The sequence below is a fragment of the Myxine glutinosa genome, chromosome 4, assembly GCF_964187855.1.
Source record: "Myxine glutinosa chromosome 4, kmMyxGlut1.1, whole genome shotgun sequence".
Classification (NCBI taxonomy): Eukaryota; Metazoa; Chordata; class Myxini; order Myxiniformes; family Myxinidae; genus Myxine; species Myxine glutinosa.
This window is the reverse complement of record NC_136264.1, coordinates 21,811,150-21,836,305: the sequence shown is the minus strand read 5'-3', so window position 1 is coordinate 21,836,305 and position 25,156 is coordinate 21,811,150. Positions and strand designations below refer to the sequence as shown.

Here is a 25,156-nt window from a genome sequence, read left to right as displayed (position 1 = left end):
CAAAGACAGGATTTGACCACAAGAACCTGATACCAACTGTAAAGCATGGTGGTGGAAATATTATGGTTTGGGGCAGCTTTGCTGCATCAGGGCCTGGGCAGCTCACTATCATAGAATCCACTATGAATTATTCATTGCACCAGACGGTGCTTGAGGATAATGTGAGGCCATCTGTCGGAAAGTTGAAGCTCAACCGAAGGTGGACCTTGCAACATGACAATGACCCTAAACATACCAGTAAATCCAACGAGGATTGGCTGAAAAGAAAGAAATGGAGGGTTCTGGAATGGCCAAGTCAAAGCCCGGATCTAAATCCCATCGAGATGTGGGGGGATTTGAAACGAGCTGTGCATGCAAGAAACCCCTCAAACATCGCACAGCTGAAAGAATTCTGCATGGAGGAGTGGGCAAAAATTTCTCCCAGTCGATGTCAGAGACTGGTAGACAGTTATAAGAAACGCCTACTTGAGGTTCTTTCTGTCAAAGGAGGCAATACCACCTATTAGAGCCAAGGGTGTGCTTACTTTTTCCACGTGCGAAATTTGCATTTATGTTTATTTAAATTATACAATGGACTGCAAAATGTAAATGTTTCATGATATTTGTTATATTATATCACCTTTATCTATCAATATTGTTGAAATGAAGATCAAATAGCTGTATGTTGAAATATGTTGAAAAAGTCAAAACTTTACATGGGGTGTACTGACTTTTTCACGTGACTGTATACCACAAATGAAAACAAGTGAAATAAAAAACCAATGATGCAAAAATTTTTCCCACAGATGCAACAACAACCACTGAAACTGCACCATCGACATCCACCGAACCAACGACGACATCCACTGAACCAACAACGACATCCATGGAGCCAACAACGACATCCACGGAGCCAACAACGACATCCACGGAGCCAACAACGACATCCACGGAGCCAACAACGACATCCACGCAGCCAACAACGACATCCACGCAGCCAACAACGACATCCCCGCAGCCAACAACGACATCCACAGAATCCACACCAACAACACTTCCTCCAAGTACAGGTGAGGGAAATACCTGAACCAAAAGCACATTCTTATTTCCATTGATATGCTTTGATAACAACATTACAATGACAATGTGGGTGGTTCGTGTGCAGCCACCCGGCTGCTGGTTGCATCATTTTCTGTGGGTGCGTCTGCCGCTGATGTAATGCCACTCTCTGTCTAATTATCTGGTACTCATTTTGCCGTCCTCGGAAGGATGACAGGCTGAGTCAACCCCACTTGGCGTTAATTCAATGGGATTCGAACTCATAAGGTTAGGATCCCAAGCCCGCCACCCTCACCATTAGGCCAACACCAGGTGATGCAATGACAATTGTATCAAGAAAGACACTTCAAACTTCATCAGAGGCAACAGTCTTCTTGTATAATAATATGGTTACCGTATTTATTTTGTTTGTGTGGTTGTATTTATGTTTGCATGTTGTATACGTTCATACATACACACATATTTCGAGATTATCTTCCCCCATCCAAAACCTTGATCTTTTCTGTCCCCGCTAATTTCACCCCAATTCCACTTTTTTGAAATACCAACTTCTGTCCTGGAAGTCCTTGGTGTCCTTGTGTTTTATACTTCTCCCACCCCCCCCCACCCCCCCCCCTTCCCACGCGTCCTCCCCCCAAGCCCTCTCCCTCCCACACATCTCCCTGCTCTTAAATGTTGTGTGCTCTCAAGTGTTTGTGTGCTTCCCCTTCTCTTGTCTTCCACTCCCTCTTTTTATATATTTTGTTTGTCTGGTTGATTTGTTTGTGAAGTAAATGTCAGCTCTTTCACGAGCCTCGATTCAGTATACAAAAAAAAAAGAAAAAAAAAAAGACAGATTTACATTTTTGGGACCCATGGGCACAAAAAATATTTAGACCCAAAACATCCCCCAAACTAGAGCAATGTGACTGTGTCGCCAACATGCCTCCGCGTAGTCCCACAACGGGTAGATGCCCTCATTCACTGTCCTAAAAATAAACAAGTTTGATTTAAATCCCTTCAGCTGTTTTCAAGTGTCACATTTTCACCAGTCATGACAGGTTTCACCTCGATCGTTGAAGTGTTTTCAGAGAAGGGATTTTTTTAAATATCGGCTTTCAAGCTAATATGGCTGCTACACCACGTGACATACGACCATAAAAATGTACACTCGACATATGTATGGGGAGGGGATCACATTTGTGAAGTTTCGTTTTGATCGGATAAGGTTCGTTTTTCTATCAAAGATGGCTGCCAAACAACGTGACCTACGACATCATTTTCAAGCTAAATGCAACAATGGTGTTGGCTGACATTTGTAAAATTTTGCATCGACAGGCTAAGCGGTTTCAGATATATAATTATTTAATATTTTCCTTCAATCCAATTAGGCTGCCACACCATGTGGCCAATGATGTTTTTGTGATCATCTTTTAAATGCCATGCCGAGTCAATGACATACGTCAATCTTCGAGTGAATAGATTTGGTGGTTTGGGAGAAGATGTTTTTTTTTAGGGTTTCGGTTAAATCCAATATGTCCACGTAATTTAAAAAATACCTCACCATCACGTAATTCAAAACACCTCAGCACCATGTAATTCAAGATAGCACTATTTAATACAACACGAGTGATTGTGTATGTATGTATGTATGTATGTATGTTTCACAAAATGTTTTCCACAAAAAGTACATATATATATATATACATATATATATATATATCGATATATATATATAGATAGATAGATAGATAGATGTATATATATGTTGGCTCCATGTGAGCTCAGGTGTGCCGAGGAAGGACTTCGCACGACGGAGGATGCCCAGCACATATATGTATATATATACAGCCATACCCCGTTTTACGCCATTTCGACCAATGTCAAATCCGATTTTACGCCACTCTTCGAGAGTAAATTTCAGTTCAGCGAACGTCCTTATGTGCGACTTTACGTCACTCCTACGGACGTCAAAAAAATTTAATTTTTCCTTAAAAATATATTTAAAATAAATAAAATAGTACATAAATTAACAATAAATAATAATAATTAACAATTAACAATAATAGGGTTCCACACAAAGTATTGACATGGGCAATGAGGAAGTTAGGAGTGGAGGAATGTTTTTTTAAATATTTTTATTTTTTAAATAATACAAGATCGAGGCTCATGAAAGAGCAAACATTAATCACACAGAAAGACAAACCGACACATAAAACATATAACATGGGCAGCGGTAGACAAGATGGGGCGAAAGGGAGAGGAACACAATCACAACATCTGAGAGCAGGGACATCGAGAGATCTGTGGGAGGGAGAGGGCTTTGGGGGGGGGGAGGCATGGGAAGGGGGGGTGGGAGAGGTATAAAACATATGGACACTGCCGGGACTTCCAGGAAAGAAGTTGGAATTTCAAACAAGGTGGATCTGGGGTGAATTAGTGGGGGTAGAAAAGATCAAGGTTTTGGATGGGGAAAGATAAGAGATGGTGGTGAACAGCTGTTTTAAAGACCTGGAGGGAGGAGTGGGATTGAAGGGAGTGTGGGAGTTTGTTCCAGAGGCGGGAGAAAAGGGGAATGAAAGAGTGAAGGTGAGCAGAGAGCCGAAATTTCGGCAGTTTAACCATCAGAGGGTTGCTGGCAGATCTTGTGCGACCTGTCGGAATATTTGGGGGACAAAGCACAGACAGAGCTGGGGGAGCAAGGCCGGAGAGGAGTCGGTAGATGACAGAAAGAGCACCTACCTGTCTGCGGCGAGTGAGTGAAAGGCCCTCGGAGATAGCTTCATCACGGGAGATTCCAATGATTCTGAAAGCTTTGGTTTCAACAGCGTGAAGCCGAGCTAGGTGTGAGGCAGGAGCACCGGCCCATAGGGGAGAACAGTATTCCATTGAGCTGCAGATGAAAGCCTTGTATGTGGTGAGGAGCTCAGGTGTGCCGAGGAAGGACTTCGCACGACGGAGGATGCCCAGTCGGCGACAGGCTTTGGAGGCGAGCTTGGAAATGTGGTTTTCCCAAGAAAGATCATGGCAGATAGTGAGACCCAAAAGCTTGAGCGACAGAACTTCTTGGAGAGGATTGTTGAGAAAGTAGATGGGAGGGTTGTCCAGTCGATCTTTTCGGAGAGACATAGTAAGAGTGTGAGATTTGTCAGGATTGAAAGACATGTTCCACTTGTTTGACCAGTCTGTGATTTTGTCCAGGTCTTCAGAGAGTGAGGAGGCTGCAGACTGCCGATCTGAGGGAAGAGGAATGGAGCGGCAGAGAGTGGAGTCATCAGCAAAGAGATAGAGAGGATTTTCCAGAGAGTCGGAGAGATCATTGATAAAGACAAGAAAAAGCACAGGGCCCAGAACACTGCCTTGGGGAACTCCAGCCTGAACAGGAAGGGGAGATGAGAGAAATCCATTCAGGGCCACACGTTGTTTACGACCAGAGAGGAAGTCCGCAAGCCATGCATGGAGATTTCCATGGATACCATAGGAGGAGAGTTTGGTGAGCAGAGCTGGTTGCCTGACCGTATCGAAGGCACGTGATATGTCAAGGGAGACGGCTCTGATTTCCTGTTTGGCATTGAGGATCTCCATCCATTGTTGAGACAGCAGAAGCAGCATGTCCAGAGTAGAATGACCTGGTCTGAATCCAAATTGATGATCGGAGATCAAGCCATTGGAGAAGAGGAAGGATTTGATATCCGAAGCAATGATGGAGTCCCTGACTTTGCTGATAATTGGGAGCAGGCTGATTGGTCTGTAGGTGCAAGGATCTGTTTTTGCACCTTTTTTGTGTAAAGCGGTAATGTTTGCTGATTTCCAGGATGCTGGCAGATTGGTTTGTTGATCTGGAGAAAGCATTCGATAGGGTTCCACGCAAAGTATTGACATGGGCATTGAGGAAGTTAGGAGTGGAGGAATGGTTGATCAGAGTAGTGATGGCAATGTACAAAGGAGCGCGCACAGCTGCAAGGACGAAGGACGGGAACAGTGGTGAGTTTGAGGTGATGGTGAGAGTGCATCAGGGGTCGGTACTAAGTCCACTACTATTTGTAGCTGTGATGGAGGTGCTGGCTCAGAACTTAAAGTAGGGTTTACCATGGGAGTTGTTGTATGCAGATGATCTGATGTTGATTGCGGAAAGTATGGATGGACTGAAGGAAAAGATGAACAAGTGGAAGGAATGTATGGAGACAAAAGGTCTGAAGGTGAATATCGGAAAGACGAAGGTGATGGCAAGTGGTAAAGCATGTGGTGAGGTGGAAAGAACTGGGAAGTGGCCCTGTGCTGTGTGCAGGAAGGGTGTCGGAGTGAACTCCATTCAATGTACAATGTGCGCTGAGTGGGTTCATCAAAAATGTAGTGGTCTGAGAGGGTCATTAACCAGTGTGGCAGCTACATTCAAATGTAAGGTGTGCACAGAGGGAGCTGCAGATGGAGGAAATGTTGAGTTGGATCTTGGAGACGGCGTGAAGCTGGAAGGTGTAAAAACATTTTGCTACCTCGGAGACATGCTGAATGGAGAAGGTGGATCAGACTCGGAAACGGTTGCTGGAGTGAGATGTGCATGGAAGAAGTTTCGGGAACTGAGTGGCGTGCTGATGAGGAGGGGAGTGTTGTTGAAGCTGAAGGGAAAGGTGTATGCTGCATGTGTGAGAAGTGTTATGATTTATGGGAGCGAGACATGGGTAATGAACGTAGAGCAGCAACGAAGGTTGGAAAGGGTGGAAATGCGAATGGTTCGATGGATGTGCGGAGTATCGTTGAGAGAGAGGAAGATAAATGATGAATTGCAAAAAATGATTGGAATAGAGCCTGTGATTGATGCTGTGAAGAGGAACAGGTTGAGATGGTTTGGTCATGTGTTGAGGAAGGATGAAAGTGACTGGTTGAGAAGAGTGATGGAAATGAATGTAGAGGGAAGTAGAGGACGGGGAAGACCGAGAAAGACTTGGCTACAGTGGAAGAAGAAATGCGGGCAAGGGGGTTAACAAGGAGAGATGCAGAAAATAGGGCAAGATGGAGAAAATTGTCATGGGGACCGCAAGGCTAACCCCCACTCTAGCAGGGAAAATGGCCTTAAATGCATGTTGTTGTTGTTGTTGTTGTTGTTGTTGTTGTTGTTGTTGTTGTTGTTGGTCACATGGTACAGGCACCATCTTGGAAAAACCAAAAAACTTTCCACCTTTCTATCTCCGAAAATGCCGCATCGAAAAAATTGAGACATGGATCATTGTAAAGAAATCTCCATGGGTAATAACATATGTTAATGATGATGTAATATATGCCTCCATTATGACCTCATAATTCAACAAGTATAAAACTTCATCCGATCAAGATGAAAATTATTGAGCGTCAGCTCAGGGTAAATTGGTGGAGAAAAATAAATGACCGTCATCGGTCACATGGTTCGGCCGTCATATTTGTTTTAACACAAAAGCCTTATCAAAACACGTCCTGGTGAGGATCTGCAATCTCTGATTGCTCTTTCTTGTTATTTTGTTTTAAGAAGTGGCCTTGAATAATGCCATGATAAGCTATATTCACCTTACCACGGATTTTGTCCAAAGCAGAAAACCCCTATGGTGAGTTGGTAAATGAATTCGCTGCAACTTCTGTCGTGTCACCCTTATTTCTCGTTCTTCTGTCAAGTTTGGTTGAGATTGGACAAGTAACGTCTGAATGAATGGTGGTCGGACAGACAGACAGACAGACAAAAAAAATTGCGTATTTTTGTGTGATTCAATTTCAAACCAAAGATCTTTAAAAGGAGGTGAAAGATTTAACCTGTTTTTCTTTGAACAGTTAATCACAGTTTGTTCATGCTGTTCTTACCACGTTGAACATCTCTTATAAAATGAAACTATGATGGTTTTTGCATCACAGAGCTTGATTTGCACTGCAAAGATTGAGAAATAGGTTTGTTACAACAACACAACAACAACATGCATTTTAAGGCCATTTTCCCTGCTAGAGCGGGGGTTAGCCTTGCGGTCCCCATGACAATCTTCTCCATCTTGCCCTATTTTCTGCATCTCTCCTTGTTAACCCCCTTGCCCGCATTTCTTCTTCCACCATCTTTAGCCAAGTCTTTCTCGGTCTTCCCCGTCCTCTACTTCCTTCTACATTCATTTCCATCACTCTTCTCAACCAGTCACTTTCATCCTTCCTCAACACATGACCAAACCATCTCAACCTGTTCCTCTTCACAGCATCAATCACAGGCTCTATTCCCATCATTTGTCTTCCTCTCTCTTAACGATACTCTGCACATCCATCGAACCATTCGCATTTCCACCCTTTCCAACCTTCGTTGCTGCTCTACGTTCATTACCCATGTCTCACTCCCATAAATCATAACACTTCTCACACATGCAGCATACACCTTTCCCTTCAGCTTCAACGACACTCCCCTCCTCATCAGCATGCCACTCAGTTCCCAAAACTTCTTGCATGCACATCTCACTCTAGCCGCCGTTGCCGAGTCTGATCCACCTTCTCCATTCAGCATGTCTCCGAGGATTTGGAGGAGATTGGATGGATTGGATTGGATTGGATTTGGAGGATTTTGGATTTGGAGGATTTTGTTCCAAGATAATGCAAATACTGAAAATGAATTTCTACAAAAATAATTTCCAATGATTGATTGCCTTTTGAACGTAGAATGCACGGGATGGGGAGATCCTCACTACACCACCTTTGATGGAAAGAAATTTAATTTCCAAGGAACTTCGACATATGTGATGGTGCAGGTGAGGTGAAATAAACTTGTTTAATTGAAGAAGATTGCAGATATTTATAATATAAAGTGACAAAACTTTCGTGAAAAAGAGTAATATTAAATTTAACATTGTGATGTGATGTTGGTGAATATTTGGTGAAAAACACATCACAGTCTGAGAATTTTAAAAATATCTTTGCACAGCCTTGCAATGAAACGAATTGGCGGGTGTTGGTAAAAAATGAGCATCGCAAGGGGAACACCAGGGTTTCCTACACCCGGGAAGTGGTCATTGAAGTCTATGGAAAGGAAATACAGTTTTTCGGAAGCAGGCGGTTCAAGGTAGGCGTTAACTATTACATTAACATCATCGGTTGGATATTTGTTGCATTTTTCCTTTTCGTCGTCCATCATGGCAATGTTTGTTCTCTTTATTTGTCGATAAAGAACTAAATGTAATTTCCCACAGCTGGACGGTGTTCTTAAAAACATGCCATACAAATTTTCAAATGGATCAGACTCATTCCTTGTGCGCCATTGGGCTCGCTTCCGTCATCTGAGTACAGACTTTGGCCTTGAGGTGGGGTACGACGGTCATCATTTTGTGCGCGTCCGTCTACCAAATACCTTCTCTGAGAAGGTCTGCGGTCTCTGTGGAAACATGGACACCCAGAACGGTAACGACTTCGTCATGAAGAACGGCACATTGACGGATAATGCGGCACATTTCGGTAACAGCTGGAAGATTGGTGATGAAAACAACAGGTATGTTGCTGTTCATTTTCTTTTTACTTTCAACAAATATATAATTTCTACATCTAATTTGACATTTCGTGTGTGTGGCACTTTTTGATTCAGAATTAATTGATGAATATCATGAACACCTCAAATGAACACGTCCCCAATGCATTGCTAATTTTGATTATCGATTGAACCCACAGAGATGTTGATGATAATGGCACAACCGTGTACCTGAATGAAACGTTGAAGGAGAAAGCGAGAAAGAACGACTCTTGTGGGATGCTGGTCCTTAAGGATGGACCTTTTGCTGCTTGCCATGGCAAACTCAGCCCACAAGATTTATTGGAAGACTGCGTATTTGAATATGTTGTCCGTGACATGGAGAAGGAAGCCCTGTGCGATTCTTTGGAATCTTACTTTACCACGTGTTCGGCTGATGGAGTGAAAATGCCACCATGGAGAAAACCAGAACTTTGCCGTAAGAAGGCATTAACTTGATATGATTGTCAATTTATTTTCATAAATGACAGCAGCAAATATAACAAGCATGGGTGTGTAATTGATTCATTATCATTATTGTAACTACAGACATCTTTATGACCAGGATTGCCTTTTCTTATCTCTCAGCACTACAATGCCCATCAAATAGCTCCTACTCAACGTGCGTTCCTGAAACTGTTGCAACTTGCTCCAATTTTGAAACGAAAGAGTTAATACAGAGCACTTGCGTTGAGGGCTGTGTATGTGACCCTGGCCTTTTGTGGGATGTGGATCATTGCATCAAGGAAGTGGAATGCGGTTGTAATCAGGATAACAATTATTACAACGTGAGTATAGAGACATCTGAATAAAAACCCTCGACTTAAGTCACACAGGAATGAATTGTGAATGTTCTTCCTTTGTTAAGCTTTTGTTTGAGAGCTTTTGATTGTCACACAATTGAATCGGCAATAATGACATTGAGGATTTCTCTTCAGTTCAATGAGTCCTACATCACTGAGGATTGCAGCCAACAGTGCGTCTGCCAAACCGGTGGAAATGTCACCTGTGTTTCTCTCCCCTGTGACTTGAACACCAACGAATGCAAAGGCGATGAACATGGAACCTTGGGCTGTTATCCAATCGGTAAGATTTGATCAAAGGGATGTGGCACCTGCTTTGTGCGGCAACATTTATTACCACTCTTCTGCCATCCTCTTCCTCAACAGAAACGAATTCATATTCTTGTAACTAAAGTACTTTGTTTGTATAATATATGTGAAAGTAAAACTCAATGATTATTACAATTGTTGAAAATGCAAAATATTTTTCATGGAATGAAATCCATTATTTTTGATACAACTTAAAAATGCATTGATTTCGCTTTATTTCTTTGTTGTTGATTTCACTTCTTTCTTTGTTGATGTCGCTTCTTTCTTTGTTGATTTTGCTTTCTTTGAATGAATGAATCAAAACTTTCTTCATTGAATATAATATTTCACTCTTATTGATGAAGGAGAAATCATTAATCAAGTCAAACGTTGCTCTTTGACATGTTTTTTCCTTTATGGGGCCATTATCATCATTGTGGTTGAAAGGAACGAATGCAGCTTCTTGCTGTTTTTGCTTATCATTGTGTTGCTTAGGTCTGTTCTGAATGTTGGAAGATATTTCTGTTGTTGGTGTTTCCACCACAATTCTCGGGAGACTGTGTGCTTTTGCCATGACCATATATGATCCAAAATCCGAGTTCACATCGTCCTTTTAACGACTTAAATATATTTGTTTATTTGGACAACAAAATGCTCCGATGACGATTCCTGACATTTCTTCACTTTCTTGGGAAAAAGATTTCAGCACCTTATGTAAGTGTGGTACTTCTGTTGAAGTTGTGGTAAAATTTTCCATCAATTATATATTTACCATGTCCAATAGTCTTCCTTGTCCCAATTATGGAGGTAAAGAGGGAAGGCAGATCATCTGTAAAGCACTCCATAAAATACCCTTGCACGACTTAACTTTACTTCACACAAGGAAAGAGGCAAGGTGTAATATCACATCACAAAAGTGAGAGTGAAATGAAAAGTAAAGAGGTGCAACATTGCTGGTCTCTTTGTTGTTCACATGGGTGTGTGTGTGCCTTATATTCTGCCATTTTCTTTACTCCATTCTTTCTTGCCTTTGCAATTCACATGAAAGTATATTGTCGCGCGATCCCTTCGGTTAATACCAAGGCTTGCGGATGACCAAACGGGCTTACTTAAGGGGACGACCAAATACGGATTTGACAGCAAGCACGGGGAGGAGGAATGAAGGGGAAGAAGCGTTAGTGCGTACCTGGAGGAAATGAACTCAAACGGGAATCCTGGTTTAAAAAAGAATTGGAAAATAATACAAGGGTTTATTCAAAATATAGATTGGGACAGGGAAATGCGATGATAAATAAATCCTAGGTTGGGACATCCCCACAACTCACTTCAGAATAGGAGACAAAGGAAAATTAATAACATAAAATAACTGTCCCGTCATGTAATGTTCTGTGGGGTGCGGCCTCATCTGTCAGTAGTCGTGTCTGCTGTCCAACGTGGCTTTGAGCTCCGACGCGAAGAAACCCTCCGTCCGCTTCGCTCACGCACCCCGCTAGGCCCCGAGCGGCATGCCCCACTCCAGGCTCTTCGTCGACCGCCCACTCCAGGCTCTTCGTCGACCGCCCACGAAGTACTGCCCGTTCACAGCACCGATCCTCGTTCCCGCACCACAAGCACGGCGAAGGACCGAGCACCGCTCCAAGCTCCGAGCACCTAAAGATTCAGGGACGACGCCAACGACCACCAGGTCCTCTCAATACGAAGAGCCAAGAACGAAGAACGAACGGCCCAGCACGACTGACCAGAACGAAGACTGAATACCCAGAGCAAAGAGAAGAATGCCCGCGAATGAGACGTTTTGTCACTCGCCCTGTGACGTCAATTCTGGCACGTTACCAATCAGAGCCTCGATTCTTTGTGGTCTCTCGAACCTTCTGCCGCAACCGGCCCTGCTCCCTCCAATGAACAACCTCCTTCTAAGGACCGGATTGGCGCCCTCCGTGCTGATTGGCTCAAGGTTCCCGCCTTCTGCGCCAACCAATCACCCGTTCCCTGGGCGTGGCTATAGCCTTTCACGAGGCTCGTGCTGGACCAGCTGGTGGTTTGGCCGGCTGCGACCCATGCGGCGGTGCCCCGATCTGGCTTCCTGCCCATTTTCTTCCACGGTCATTGTTGTAAGGGAGGGGAACTAATTAATGTGTGCACTAAGGACCGATCTAAGTGTTTATATGAGAATGCGTTGCCCTAAGGGACACAGGTTTGATCACCAGGTCTAACACACAGGGGTCTTATATTAATCCCAACAACTATTTCACACACGAACATCCTTGTATGTTCACAGGTATACACTTACCCCGACAAACCGCCTAACACACAGAACTTATTACATGTAGATTCGCTATCCCGACAGACGAAGCATGATACCTATTCAGATCTACCTGGCTCTACATATTCCTTTACCCCCCTGACATAACAATATTATTTTCTGATTTCACATCTGTGCATGTCGTATCTGCACAAGGTCCTCAGTGAGTGCAAAAGCAATTGAATTCTTTCACGACTGTTTCACTCATTTTTCAGGTGGTTATTTAAATGCTGGAATTCCTCCATGGGGCTCTATCCAAAATGTCAGTTTCATGCAAACCCAAACATTCTTCATTCATATTTCTCGATATTTACATTCCATGTGTTTTTACAACGATTTGTTAGCTTTTTCCTTTTACCACGAGCGTTATTCCTTTCTTGACAACCTCATCTTCTCACCGTCGTTGCACATGACCAGACCAACTGTGTCTATCCTTCCCAAGTTCTTCACCAGTATTGATTTTTATTTTCTTTCTCATTTCTAAGCTTGGTTTTCTTTCTCTCAGAGACAATCTATTTATCAATCTCATCCTTCTCATCTCTATTCTTTCATTTATTTTTTTCCATATTTGATCCTATTGCCCACTTTTCACCTCCATACATGAATCTTTTCCACAAAACTCTCAACAATCCCCACTCTGACATTGCGGTCTGATGCAGGCTTTATTATCTCAAACCTTTACAGATCATGAAATGTTTCTGTACTTCCACCTCCCATCTCGTTTTCTCCGTTTATTCCAGACTGATTTTATTTTTCATTTCACGGCTAATTTACAGACGGACAGCCTAATGGACAACTCAAAAATATAATACCTCCGGCTTTCAGGTACACAGGCATTAAAATGCATTTTTAGATTTTACATTTCACCTTCTACAATAACACCTGCTTTCCCCTTCAGCTGTAATTATCACAAGTGAACTGACAATAACAGGGAATCTTCCGAACTTTCTCTGCAATATCGCATTCATGTGCGTTTGTGGATTTAATATTTTACAAGTCAGGAGACGATGATGGTTCACGAGCGAGCGGTATTCAATGACAAAGGACAGACTACTTTGAAATGGCCGTCCTTTGTGACCTTTAAAAGTCAAAACCGACATTGAAAATATATAAATAGGAATGTATTATCTGTTATGAGACTAGTTAGCCACACAATACCGAAAATTCGGTTCGATTCCGACAACTGAAAATTTGACCTTTGTGACCTTGAAATGTCAAAACGAAGGTTACTGACCTTGAAATGAGATAGAATATAATGTATAATCAGTTCTTAGGTTAGTTAGCTACACAATACCGAAAATTCGGTTTGATTCTGACAACTTTGAAAATTTGACCTTTGTGACCTTCAAAGGTCAAATGTCGAAGATTCTGAAATTTGTTGGAAAACTTGTATTTCATGATGTATGTGATAATATAAAAACATGTACGACATTTCACCCCATCAGGAAGCGAACAATGTAATAAAACCATCAAAAATCGACTTTGGGCTTCCCAAAGCGTCTTTGGGCTTCCTGAAAAGCGCTATATAAAATAAATGCATTATTATTTTCTAAATTTCATGACCTTGTGACCTTGACCTTGGGGCGAAAATGAAAAATCGAGCTCTGTGGGGCTAGACACATGACATTGGCAGAACCAAATATTGAAACCCCTGTTAGATTCCACCAAACCCCTCGGAGAAGATGTAGCTTGAAATCGATTACCCCCTAAAAAGACGTCTTTTTCGGGCGTGGCTCCGCCCACAATGGGCGCAATACGCCCACTCTACGCAGGACACAACTAGATCATGATATCAACCTCCCATCCAAGTTTCATCAAGATCGGATGATATCATTGGGTAGTTATGCTGCGGACAGACAGCCACACACACAGGCAGAGGCACACACATGACGAATATTGTGGTCACTCTGTTTGATAACTCGTGAACCAACAAGTCTCGCTACGCCGCTGTTAGACTTTTGGTTTTGTTTCTCTGCAACTGTTGGTCTGATGGATACAACATTTTCACCAAAGGAGCACCTCTTCCTGCAGAATATTTTAATGATAATTATGATGTCACAGGTCACGTGGTACAGGCGCCATCTTGGAAAAACCGAAAAACGTTGCACCTCTATCTCCAAAACTGCACCATGAAAAAACATTGAAACGTAGCGCATTGTAAAGAACTCTGCATGGGGAATGTGTTGCTAACTGTTACATATTTATGTGAAGGTATGTGGATTACCATTCAGGTTGCTTATCCGTGTGTAGTATATTAAGGGTTGTTGTGATTGAAGGGTCAGGAGCCCTTCTGAACCAGTGGCCGGAAACGGAAGTGGCCGGAAACGGAAGAGAAAAGACACGAGGTAAAAGGGGGAGGTTTCGTCTTCCTCGCCCCGCTCCGACAGAAGGTGGAATCGACCTTGCGCTGCGTGGACAAAGCGGCGTTTCAAAACCCGTCTGGCGAGAGGAGTGACCTGGACGTGTAACTATCTTTTGACACGTCAAGTCACCGTGAGTTCATGCACGGAACCAAGCGTCCGGCACAGTTTTTGCCCCGTCTACAAGGACGCGTACGGGTCGCACGTGGGCCCTCGCGCGCGTTGCAAACCGCGCTTGGTTTTGCCCCGTCTACAAGGACGCGTACGGGTCGCACTTGGGGCCTCGCGCACGTTGGAAGCCGCGCCGGGTTTTTGCCCCGTTGCTTGGCAAGGAGGTGTGCGCTGCAGCAGCTGTCCCCGGTACGAGACGGCACGTTTGGAGCACGTCCGCCCGGGGTTCGTTCAACCGCCTGTGTGCGGAGAAGGGAGACATTGTGAGAGACATTGACCACGGAGGGAGTCGGGAGTGGGGCTCACGTGAGGAAGGTATAAGATGGCCATCTTAGAGTTCGTGTAGATGAGTTTACATCTTTGTAATATTGATTGTGCATTGTTGATGATTGTTGATTGCTCGGGGAATATATTATTGATTTTTCCGGATCCTTGGTGTGGGGTTTCTTCTTGACCGGAATTCATATTGATTGCGTTGCGAAAGCACATATATATAGTAATACTTGCTGGCGAAGGTCCTCTCACGGTCCGGGGGTCACCGAGACCAGGTAGTCACCGAGGGGACCACGTAACAGAATTGGGGGCTCGTCCAAATTACGATTTGCGGTTTCGCAATTGGGTCTACGTCCGGGATTTAAAATTGTATAAAATAATAAAATAATAATTTTGTATTAATTAAAATTTATTAATTAATTATTAATTGGTAAAAAATTTTTGAGAAATTGGGGTAAAGTCTTGGGTGAAGGTTAACAGGTGTTAACGATAGGCACCATGGCGTTTGTGGCACAGAACTTTGGGGTAACCCCGAGTGAGGCACAGTTCCGAGCGTTGCTAAAGTCGGACCTCTTGAAATTGGCCAAACATTTTAACTTGGAGGTCCGAACTAATTTGAGGAAGGCAGAGTTGCAGGCCACGGTGATACAATCTATGGTGGGATTAGGAACATGGGACGAGTTAGCCTGGGAGTGGCTACCCGAAGAACCAGAAGACGTTGAGCTCCGGAAACTGGAGTTGCAATTACGGAGCCAGGAACGGATAAAAGAAGAAGAAAGGAAAGCAGAAAAGGAAAGAGCAGAAGAAGAAAGGAAAGCAGAAGAGAGGAGAGAAGAGAAACAAGCAGAGGAAAGGAGAGTGGAAAGAGAACTCCAGGAAAGGTTAGAAGGGAGAAAAGCGGAGGAGAGGAGAGCTGCAAGGGACCTCGAAGCAGAGGAGAGAAAAGCGGAAAGGGAATTAAAGGAACGTGACATGGAGCTTCAGCAAGAAATCAAATTCAAGGAGCTGGAGTTAATGAGAGAACGGGGAGAGGCACCACCCTTGCTGACGGGGTCGACACCTAACCAGAAAACCTGGGATGTGGGCAGACATGTGAGGCTGGTTCCATCGTTCAGTGAAAAAGAAGTCGCGAAATTTTTTCCACACTTTGAGAAAGTGGCTCGACAATTAAACTGGCCGGAGGAGGCCTGGACCATACTCGTGCAAAGTGTGCTGGTGGGGAAAGCTCAGGAAATTTATTCGGCGCTACCAATGGACCAATGTGCAGATTATGAGGTACTGAAGAAGCACATCCTCAAGGCCTATGAGTTGGTTCCGGAAGCGTACAGGCAAAAATTCAGGAATGCCAGGAAGAGGGAGAGTGAGACCCATGTGGAGTTTGCCAGAGTGAAAGAAAACATGTTTGATCGGTGGTGTGAGTCAAAAGGAGTCGGGAAAGACTTCGAGACATTGCGTGACTTGATCCTGGTGGAGGAATTCCAGTAGTGTGTCCACGAGGACATCAAAGTGTACCTGCAGGAAAAGAAGGTACCAAAGTTGTGGGACGCAGCCACCATGGCAGATGATTATGCCTTAACCCACCGAATAGGGGTCCACGAACCTAACTCCTCGCCTATATCTCCGCAGGGGAGGTGGGGAACAGCAGGTGCGGAGAACGACCATACATGGCGGCGGCCTCGAGATGATTATGGGGACAACTATGATACCCCACCGGTTCGAAATCAGAGGGATGCGGGCCCAAGACAAACTTATAGTTCGGGGGGCCCGAGGCAGACCCCGAGTTTTTCCTCCGGGCCTACTTGCGCGTTTTGCAAGAAACCTGGACACTTGATGTCCAGTTGTTACCTCATGAAAAGGGACAACCCAGAGCGGAGTCCGACTATTACAACTCCGAATGCGATGGCTAGCGTAAGAAATCGCCATCAAAAGGGTTACCAACCATTTATTTCAGAGGGGTTTGTGTCACTGGAGGGAGCCTCGACTAACCGGAGACCGGTTAGGATATTGAGGGACACAGGGGCCCATCAATCTTTAATGCTTGAAGGCATTTTGCCATGGTCCGAGGAGACGGCAACGGGGGATAGTGTTCGTTTACAGGGGATCGGGGGCGGTGTTAGTGCTCCCCTTCAGGTCATCCAGTTGGAGTCCGATTTGGTGTCAGGACCGGTCACCGTCGGTTTACAAGCCACGCTTCCTGTAGAGGGTGTATCTGTGGTTATCGGGAATGATTTGGCCGGGGGTCAAGTTTATGGTAACCTGAGGGTTGGTAAAGAGCCCAGCAGGGAAAATAACACCACACCAGCTCGGGATGGCGACAAAAGTGCCAAGTTATTTGTAGGGGGACTGAACTTCAAAACAGAGGAAGAAGTTCTGACCTCTGTCTTCAACAGATATGGGCCGCTGGGGGAAGTGCGGTTGGTAAGAGACTGGGAAACGCAACAGTCAAGAGGGTTCGGCTTTGTCACGTTTGCCAGCACAAAAGACGCCAGAGAGGCAGAGAAGAATTGGAATGGCAAGGATTTGGAGGGTCGGACCATAACAGTAAGGAAGGCATTTCGTAGGCGTCGAGAGGTCTACAGGAGAGGACAACTGGGCGGTAGTTTTGGTGGTGGCCGCAATCAATATTATCATGGAGGCTCCCTGAGTTATGGCCGCTCCCGAAGGAGGGATTGGCAAAATGGTGGCCGAGATGGAGACCGCTATTCAGGGGACTACAGGGACCAGTGGTCCCACCCTAATTATTAGGGAAGTTCTGAGAAGTTGAAGCACTGAAGGCGGCGGAGCCGCCGAGCCAAGATTCCTACACGAATTAACCGTGAACGCCGTTCCTAAAGGCGTCCATGTAGTGAACTCTCATGCACGGACTAACCGTGAACTCCACGTTCCTCAAGGCGCCCCTGTAGAGAACTTTCCTGCACGGACTAACCGTGAACTCCGCGTTCCTAAAGGCATCCATGTAGTGAATACTCGGCTTGGCCTCCCGGAAAAGTGCTATCGAGTTGCTTAACTTTGGATCTTTGATCAACCCCTTAACCTTCATTCCCAAGAAACTGACGGTCAAAGTCAGAGGGTCATGAGATGGAGGGTGATTTGGCAGGGACAATGTCGTTGTTGGTACTTAGTCCAGAGGGAGTAATCTGGAGGGGTTGTGGTGTAATTTTGGTTGCTTTATTTTCAAGTGATAACTGTGCCCGGGGGGAACTGATAATGTGGGGGGGGTTGAGTTATCTGGTTTGTTTCTCCAAATTGGCCGGCAAAGAAAGTTTTCGCTGGGTTCAAACTTTCTTTCTTGAAGGGGGGGGGGAGTGTTACATATTTATGTGAAGGTATGTGGATTACCATTCAGGTTGCTTATCCATGTGTAGTATATTAAGGGTTGTTGTGATTGAAGGGTCAGGAGCCCTTCTGAACCAGTGGCCGGAAACGGAAGTGGCCGGAAACGGAAGAGAAAAGACACGAGGTAAAAGGGGGAGGTTTCGTCTTCCTCGCCCCGCTCCGACAGAAGGTGGAATCGACCTTGCGCTGCGTGGACAAAGCGGCGTTTCGAAACCCGTCTGGCGAGAGGAGTGACCTGGACGTGTAACTATCTTTTGACACGTCAAGTCACCGTGAGTTCGTGCACGGAACCAAGCGTCCGGCACAGTTTTTGCCCCGTCTACAAGGACGCGTACGGGTCGCACGTGGGCCCTCGCGCGCGTTGCAAACCGCGCTTGGTTTTGCCCCGTCTACAAGGACGCGTACGGGTCGCACTTGGGGCCTCGCGCACGTTGGAAGCCGCGCCGGGTTTTTGCCCCGTTGCTTGGCAAGGAGGTGTGCGCTGCAGCAGCTGTCCCCGGTACGAGACGGCACGTTTGGAGCACGTCCGCCCGGGGTTCGTTCAACCGCCCGTGTGCGGAGAAGGGAGACATTGTGAGAGACATTGACCACGGAGGGAGTCGGGAGTGGGGCTCACGTGAGGAAGGTATAAGATGGCCATCTTAGAGTTAGTGTAGATGAGTTTACATCTTTGTAATATTGATTGTGCATTGTTGATGATTGTTGATTGCTCGGGGAATATATTATTGATTTTTCCGGATCCTTGGTGTGGGGTTTCTTCTTGACCGGAATTCATATTGATTGCGTTGCGAAAGCACATATATATATAGTAATACTTGCTGGCGAAGGTCCTCTCACGGTCCGGGGGTCACCGAGACCAGGTAGTCACTGAGGGGACCACGTAACACTAACAATGACGTCATAGTTTCCTTAATTATCTGATCCGTTTGAAATTTCTTGAGCATGCTCTGCGCAACAATTATATGAGAAAATTTATGATAAATTATGACAGATAAAATTATGTCATCGCTCACGTAGCCATATTGCCACATTGTATCAAAGAAAAAAACCCTTCAAAAACAGAAGATTTGGCTTGCACCAACTTGACTGCACAGTGTAAGTATTTTATGAATACCATCTCGTTTGATCAGGTCATTGAATAGATCAGATCATGCATGGGAGTAAAATATGTTAGATCCAGTCAATGAAAGGTTAAGATAATGCATGACATTAAAATATGTTCGATCAGGTCATTGAAAGCATCAAATCTTGCAGAACATTACAATATGGTAGATCATGTCACTGAAAGGATCAGACGAGAATCAGTAACTTTTCCACCAACACACATCAAATATCGCATCAGAACCAACAACATTTCCTGAAGCAACCACACATACAGTCACGTGAAAAAGTAAGTACACCCCATTAAAGTTTGGACTTTTTAAAACATATTTCAACATACAGCTATTTGATCTTCATTTCAACAATATTGATGGATAAAGGTGATACAATGTAACAAATATCATGAAACATTTACATTTTGTAGTCCATTATATAATTTAAATAAACACATGCAAATTTCGCATGTGGAAAAAGTAAGTACACCCCTACATTTATCACTACTTCAAATACCTAAAATTAGATTCAGGTGCACCAGCTCAGGTGCAAATGATTAGAACATCGTTAGAGAGGATCTTGGAGGAACCTATCTTATTTAAACCTCAGACATTTAGTTTTGTTTGCTCTTTGCTGTCGAAGTGTGCGGCGTCACCATGCTGAGATCAAAAAAGCTCTCTTAGGCCTTCAGAAAGAAGGTTATAGTTGCCTACGAGTCTGGGAAGGGATTTGAAAAGATCTCCAAACAATTTGAAATCAATCATTCGACTGTCCGGAAGATCATCTACAAGTGGAGACTATTCCAAACAACTTCCAACTTGTTCAGGCCAGGCCGCCCCAGCAAGTTCAGCCCGAGAGCAGACTGCAAGATGCTGAAAGAAGGTTCTAAGAACCCCAGAATGTCATCATGGGACCTTCAGGTAGCTTTTGCCACTGTTGATGTCGAAGTGCACGAGTCTACCATTAGAAAGAGGCTGCACAAATTTGATCTACATGGGAGGTGTGCCAGGAGGAAACCTCTGCTGTCCAGAAAGAAAATCAGGGCAAGACTAAAGTTTGCCAATGAACACATGGGCAAAGACCAGCCCTTCTGGAACAATGTGCTCTGGACAGATGAGTCAAAGGTAGAGCTATTTGGCCACAGTACCAGAAGACATGTTTGGCGAAAACCAAAGACAGGATTTGACCACAAGAACCTGATACCAACTGTAAAGCATGGTGGTGGAAATATTATGGTTTGGGGCAGCTTTGCTGCATCAGGGCCTGGGCAGCTCACTATCATAGAATCCACTATGAATTATTCATTGCACCAGACGGTGCTTGAGGATAATGTGAGGCCATCTGTCGGAAAGTTGGAAGGTCAACCGAAGGTGGACCTTGCAACATGACAATGACCCTAAACATACCAGTAAATCCACCGAGGATTGGCTGAAAAGAAAGAAATGGAGGGTTCTGGAATGGCCAAGTCAAAGCCCGGATCTAAATCCCATCGAGATGTGGGGGGATTTGAAACGAGCTGTGCATGCAAGAAACCCCTCAAACATCGCACAGCTGAAAGAATTCTGCATGGAGGAGTGGGCAAAAATTTCTCCCAGTCGATGTCAGAGACTGGTAGACAGTTATAAGAAACGCCTACTTGAGGTTCTTTCTGTCAAAGGGGGCAATACCACCTATTAGAGCCAAGGGTGTGCTTACTTTTTCCACGTGCGAAATTTGCATTTATGTTTATTTAAATTATACAATGGACTGCAAAATGTAAATGTTTCATGATATTTGTTATATTATATCACCTTTATCTATCAATATTGTTGAAATGAAGATCAAATAGCTGTATGTTGAAATATGTTGAAAAAGTCAAAACTTTACATGGGGTGTACTGACTTTTTCATGTGACTGTATACCACAAATGAAAACAAGTGAAATAAAAAACCAATGATGCAAAAATTTTTTCCCACAGATGCAACAACAACCACTGAAACTGCACCATCGACATCCACCAAACCAACGACGACATCCACTGAACCAACAACGACATCCATGGAGCCAACAACGACATCCACGGAGCCAACAACGACATCCACGGAGCCAACAACGGCATCCACGGAGCCAACAACGACATCCACGCAGCCAACAACGACATCCACGCAGCCAACAACGACATCCACGCAGCCAACAACGACATCCACGCAGCCAACAACGACATCCCCGCAGCCAACAACGACATCCACAGAATCCACACCAACAACACTTCCTCCAAGTACAGGTGAGGGAAATACCTGAACCAAAAGCACATTCTTATTTCCATTGATATGCTTTGATAACAACATTACAATGACAATGTGGGTGGTTCGTGTGCAGCCACCCGGCTGCTGGTTGCATCATTTTCTGTGGGTGCGTCTGCCGCTGATGTAATGCCACTCTCTGTCTAGTTATCTGGTACTCATTTTGCCGTCCTCGGAAGGATGACAGGCTGAGTCAACCCCACTTGGCGTTAATTCAATGGGATTCGAACTCATAAGGTTAGGATCCCAAGCCCGCCGCCCTCACCATGAGGCCAACACCAGGTGATGCAATGACAATTGTATCAAGAAAGACACTTCAAACTTCATCAGAGGCAACAGTCTTCTTGTATAATAATATGGTTACCGTATTTATTTTGTTTGTGTGGTTGTATTTATGTTTGCATGTTGTATACGTTCATACATACACACATATTTCGAGATTATCTTCCCCCATCCAAAACCTTGATCTTTTCTGTCCCCGCTAATTTCACCCCAATTCCACTTTTTTGAAATACCAACTTCTGTCCTGGAAGTCCTTGGTGTCCTTGTGTTTTATACTTCTCCCACCCCCCCATCCCCCCCTTCCCACGCGTCCTCCCCCCAAGCCCTCTCCCTCCCACACATCTCCCTGCTCTTAAATGTTGTGTGCTCTCAAGTGTTTGTGTGCTTCCCCTTCTCTTGTCTTCCACAACCTCTTTTTATATATTTTGTTTGTCTGGTTGATTTGTTTGTGAAGTAAATGTCAGCTCTTTCACGAGCCTCGATTCAGTATACAAAAAAAAAAGAAAAAAAAAAAGACATTAACATTTTTGGGACCCATGGGCACAAAAAATATTTAGACCCAAAACATCCCCCAAACTAGAGCAATGTGACTGTGTCGCCAACATGCCTCCGCGTAGTCCCACAACGGGTAGCTGCCTTCATTCACTGTCCTAAAAATAAACAAGTTTGATTTAAATCCCTTCAGCTGTTTTCAAGTCTCACATTTTCACCAGTCATGACAGGTTTCACCTCGATCGTTGAAGTGTTTTCAGAGAAGGGATTTTTTTAAATATCGGCTTTCAAGCTAATATGGCTGCTACACCACGTGACATACGACCATAAAAATGTACACTCGACATATGTATGGGTAGGGGATCACATTTGTGAAGTTTCGTTTTGATCGGATAAGGTTCGTTTTTCTATCAAAGATGGCTGCCAAACAACGTGACCTACGACATCATTTTCAAGCTAAATGCAACAATGGTGTTGGCTGACATTTGTAAAATTTTGCATCGACAGGGTAAGTGGTTTCAGATATATAATTATTTAATATTTTCCTTCAATCCAATTAGGCTGCCACACCATGTGACCAATGATGTTTTTGTGATCATCTTTTAAATGCCATGCCGAGTCAATGACATACGTCAATCTTCGAGTGAATAGATTTGGTGGTTTGGGAGAAGATGTTTTTTTTTAGGGTTTCGGTTAAATCCAATATGTCCACGTAATTTAAAAAATACCTCACCATCACGTAATTCAAAACACCTCAGCACCATGTAATTCAAGATAGCACCATTTAATACAACACGAGTGGTTGTGTATGTATGTATGTATGTATGTATGTATGTTTCACAAAAAGTTTTCCACAAAAAGTACATATATATATATATATATATATATATATATATATATATATATACATATATATATATATATCGATATATATATATAGATAGATAGATAGATAGATGTATATAGATGCAATGACATGTATATATATATATATGTATATATATGTATATATATACAGCCATACCCCGTTTTACGCCATTTCGACCAACGTCAAATCCGATTTTACGCCACTCTTCGAGAGTAAATTTCAGTTCAGCGAACGTCCTTATGTGCGACTTTACGTCACTCCTACGGACGTCAAAAAAATTAAATTTTTCCTTAAAAATATATTTAAAATAAATAAAATAGTACATAAATTAACAATAAATAATAATAATTAACAATTAACAATAATAGGGTTCCACACAAAGTATTGACATGGGCAATGAGGAAGTTAGGAGTGGAGGAATGTTTTTTTTAATTTTTTTATTTTTTAAATAATACAAGATCGAGGCTCATGAAAGAGCAAACATTAATCACACAGAAAGACAAACCGACACATAAAACATATAACATGGGGAGCGGTAGACAAGATGGGGCGAGAGGGAGAGGAACACAATCACAACATCTGAGAGCAGGGACATCGAGAGATCTGTGGGAGGGAGAGGGCTTTGGGGGCAGGGGGGAGGCATGGGAAGGGGGGGGGGGGGGGGGTGGGAGAGGTATAAAACATATGGACACTGCCGGGACTTCCAGGAAAGAAGTTGGAATTTCAAACAAGGTGGATCTGGGGTGAATTAGTGGGGGTAGAAAAGATCAAGGTTTTGGATGGGGAAAGATAAGAGATGGTGGTGAACAGCTGTTTTAAAGACCTGGAGGGAGGAGTGGGATTGAAGGGAGTGTGGGAGTTTGTTCAAGAGGCGGGAGAAAAGGGGAATGAAAGAGTGAAGGTGAGCAGAGAGCCGAAATTTCGGCAGTTTAACCATCAGAGGGTTGCTGGCAGATCTTGTGCGACCTGTCGGAATATTTGGGGGACAAAGCACAGACAGAGCTGGGGGAGCAAGGCCGGAGAGGAGTCGGTAGATGACAGAAAGAGCACCTACCTGTCTGCGGCGAGTGAGTGAAAGGCCCTCGGAGATAGCTTCATCACGGGAGATTCCAATGATTCTGAAAGCTTTGGTTTCAACAGCGTGAAGCCGAGCTAGGTGTGAGGCAGGAGCACCGGCCCATAGGGGAGAACAGTATTCCATTGAGCTGCGGATGAAAGCCTTGTATGTGGTGAGGAGCTCAGGTGTGCCGAGGAAGGACTTCGCACGACGGAGGATGCCCAGTCGGCGACAGGCTTTGGAGGCGAGCTTGGAAATGTGGTTTTCCCAAGAAAGATCATGGCAGATTGTGAGACCCAAAAGCTTGAGCGACAGAACTTCTTGGAGAGGATTGTTGAGAAAGTAGATGGGAGGGTTGTCCAGTCGAGCTTTTCGGAGACATTTTTTTTTTTTTTTTTTTATTTTGTATACAAGATCGAGGCTCGTGAAAGAGCGAAATAGTAAGACATAGTAAGAGTGTGAGATTTGTCAGGATTGAAAGACATGTTCCACTTGTTTGACCAGTCTGTGATTTTGTCCAGGTCTTCAGAGAGTGAGGAGGCTGCAGACTGCCGATCTGAGGGAAGAGGAATGGAGCGGCAGAGAGTGGAGTCATCAGCAAAGAGATAGAGAGGATTTTCCAGAGAGTCGGAGAGATCATTGATAAAGACCAGAAAAAGCACAGGGCCCAGAACACTGCCTTGGGGAACTCCAGCCTGAACAGGAAGGGGAGATGAGAGAAATCCATTCAGGGCCACACGTTGTTTACGACCGCAAGCCATGCATGGAGATTTCCATGGATACCATAGGAGGAGAGTTTGGTGAGCAGAGCTGGTTGCCTGACCGTATCGAAGGCACGTGATATGTCAAGGGAGACGGCTCTGATTTCCTGTTTGGCATTGAGGATCTCCATCCATTGTTGAGACAGCAGAAGCAGCATGTCCAGAGTAGAATGACCTGGTCTGAATCCAAATTGATGATCGGAGATCAAGCCATTGGAGAAGAGGAAGGATTTGATATCCGAAGCAATGATGGAGTCCCTGACTTTGCTGATAATTG

At 44.2% G+C, this 25,156-nt stretch overlaps 1 protein-coding gene across 1 annotated transcript in view; it reads left to right on the top strand.

Annotated features, from left to right (window-relative positions):
* The window catches only part of LOC144891579 (uncharacterized), a 92,296-nt gene that overhangs the window by 16,173 nt on the left and 50,967 nt on the right, over window positions 1-25,156 (top strand). Inside the window, exons 8-15 of the mRNA XM_078775192.1 lie at window positions 786-1,049; window positions 7,672-7,760; window positions 7,934-8,071; window positions 8,199-8,494; window positions 8,671-8,948; window positions 9,098-9,297; window positions 9,448-9,595; window positions 21,095-21,400. Of these exons, the coding sequence (XP_078631318.1) occupies window positions 786-1,049; window positions 7,672-7,760; window positions 7,934-8,071; window positions 8,199-8,494; window positions 8,671-8,948; window positions 9,098-9,297; window positions 9,448-9,595; window positions 21,095-21,400 (1,719 nt within the window). The remainder of the gene's footprint in view (window positions 1-785; window positions 1,050-7,671; window positions 7,761-7,933; window positions 8,072-8,198; window positions 8,495-8,670; window positions 8,949-9,097; window positions 9,298-9,447; window positions 9,596-21,094; window positions 21,401-25,156) is intronic.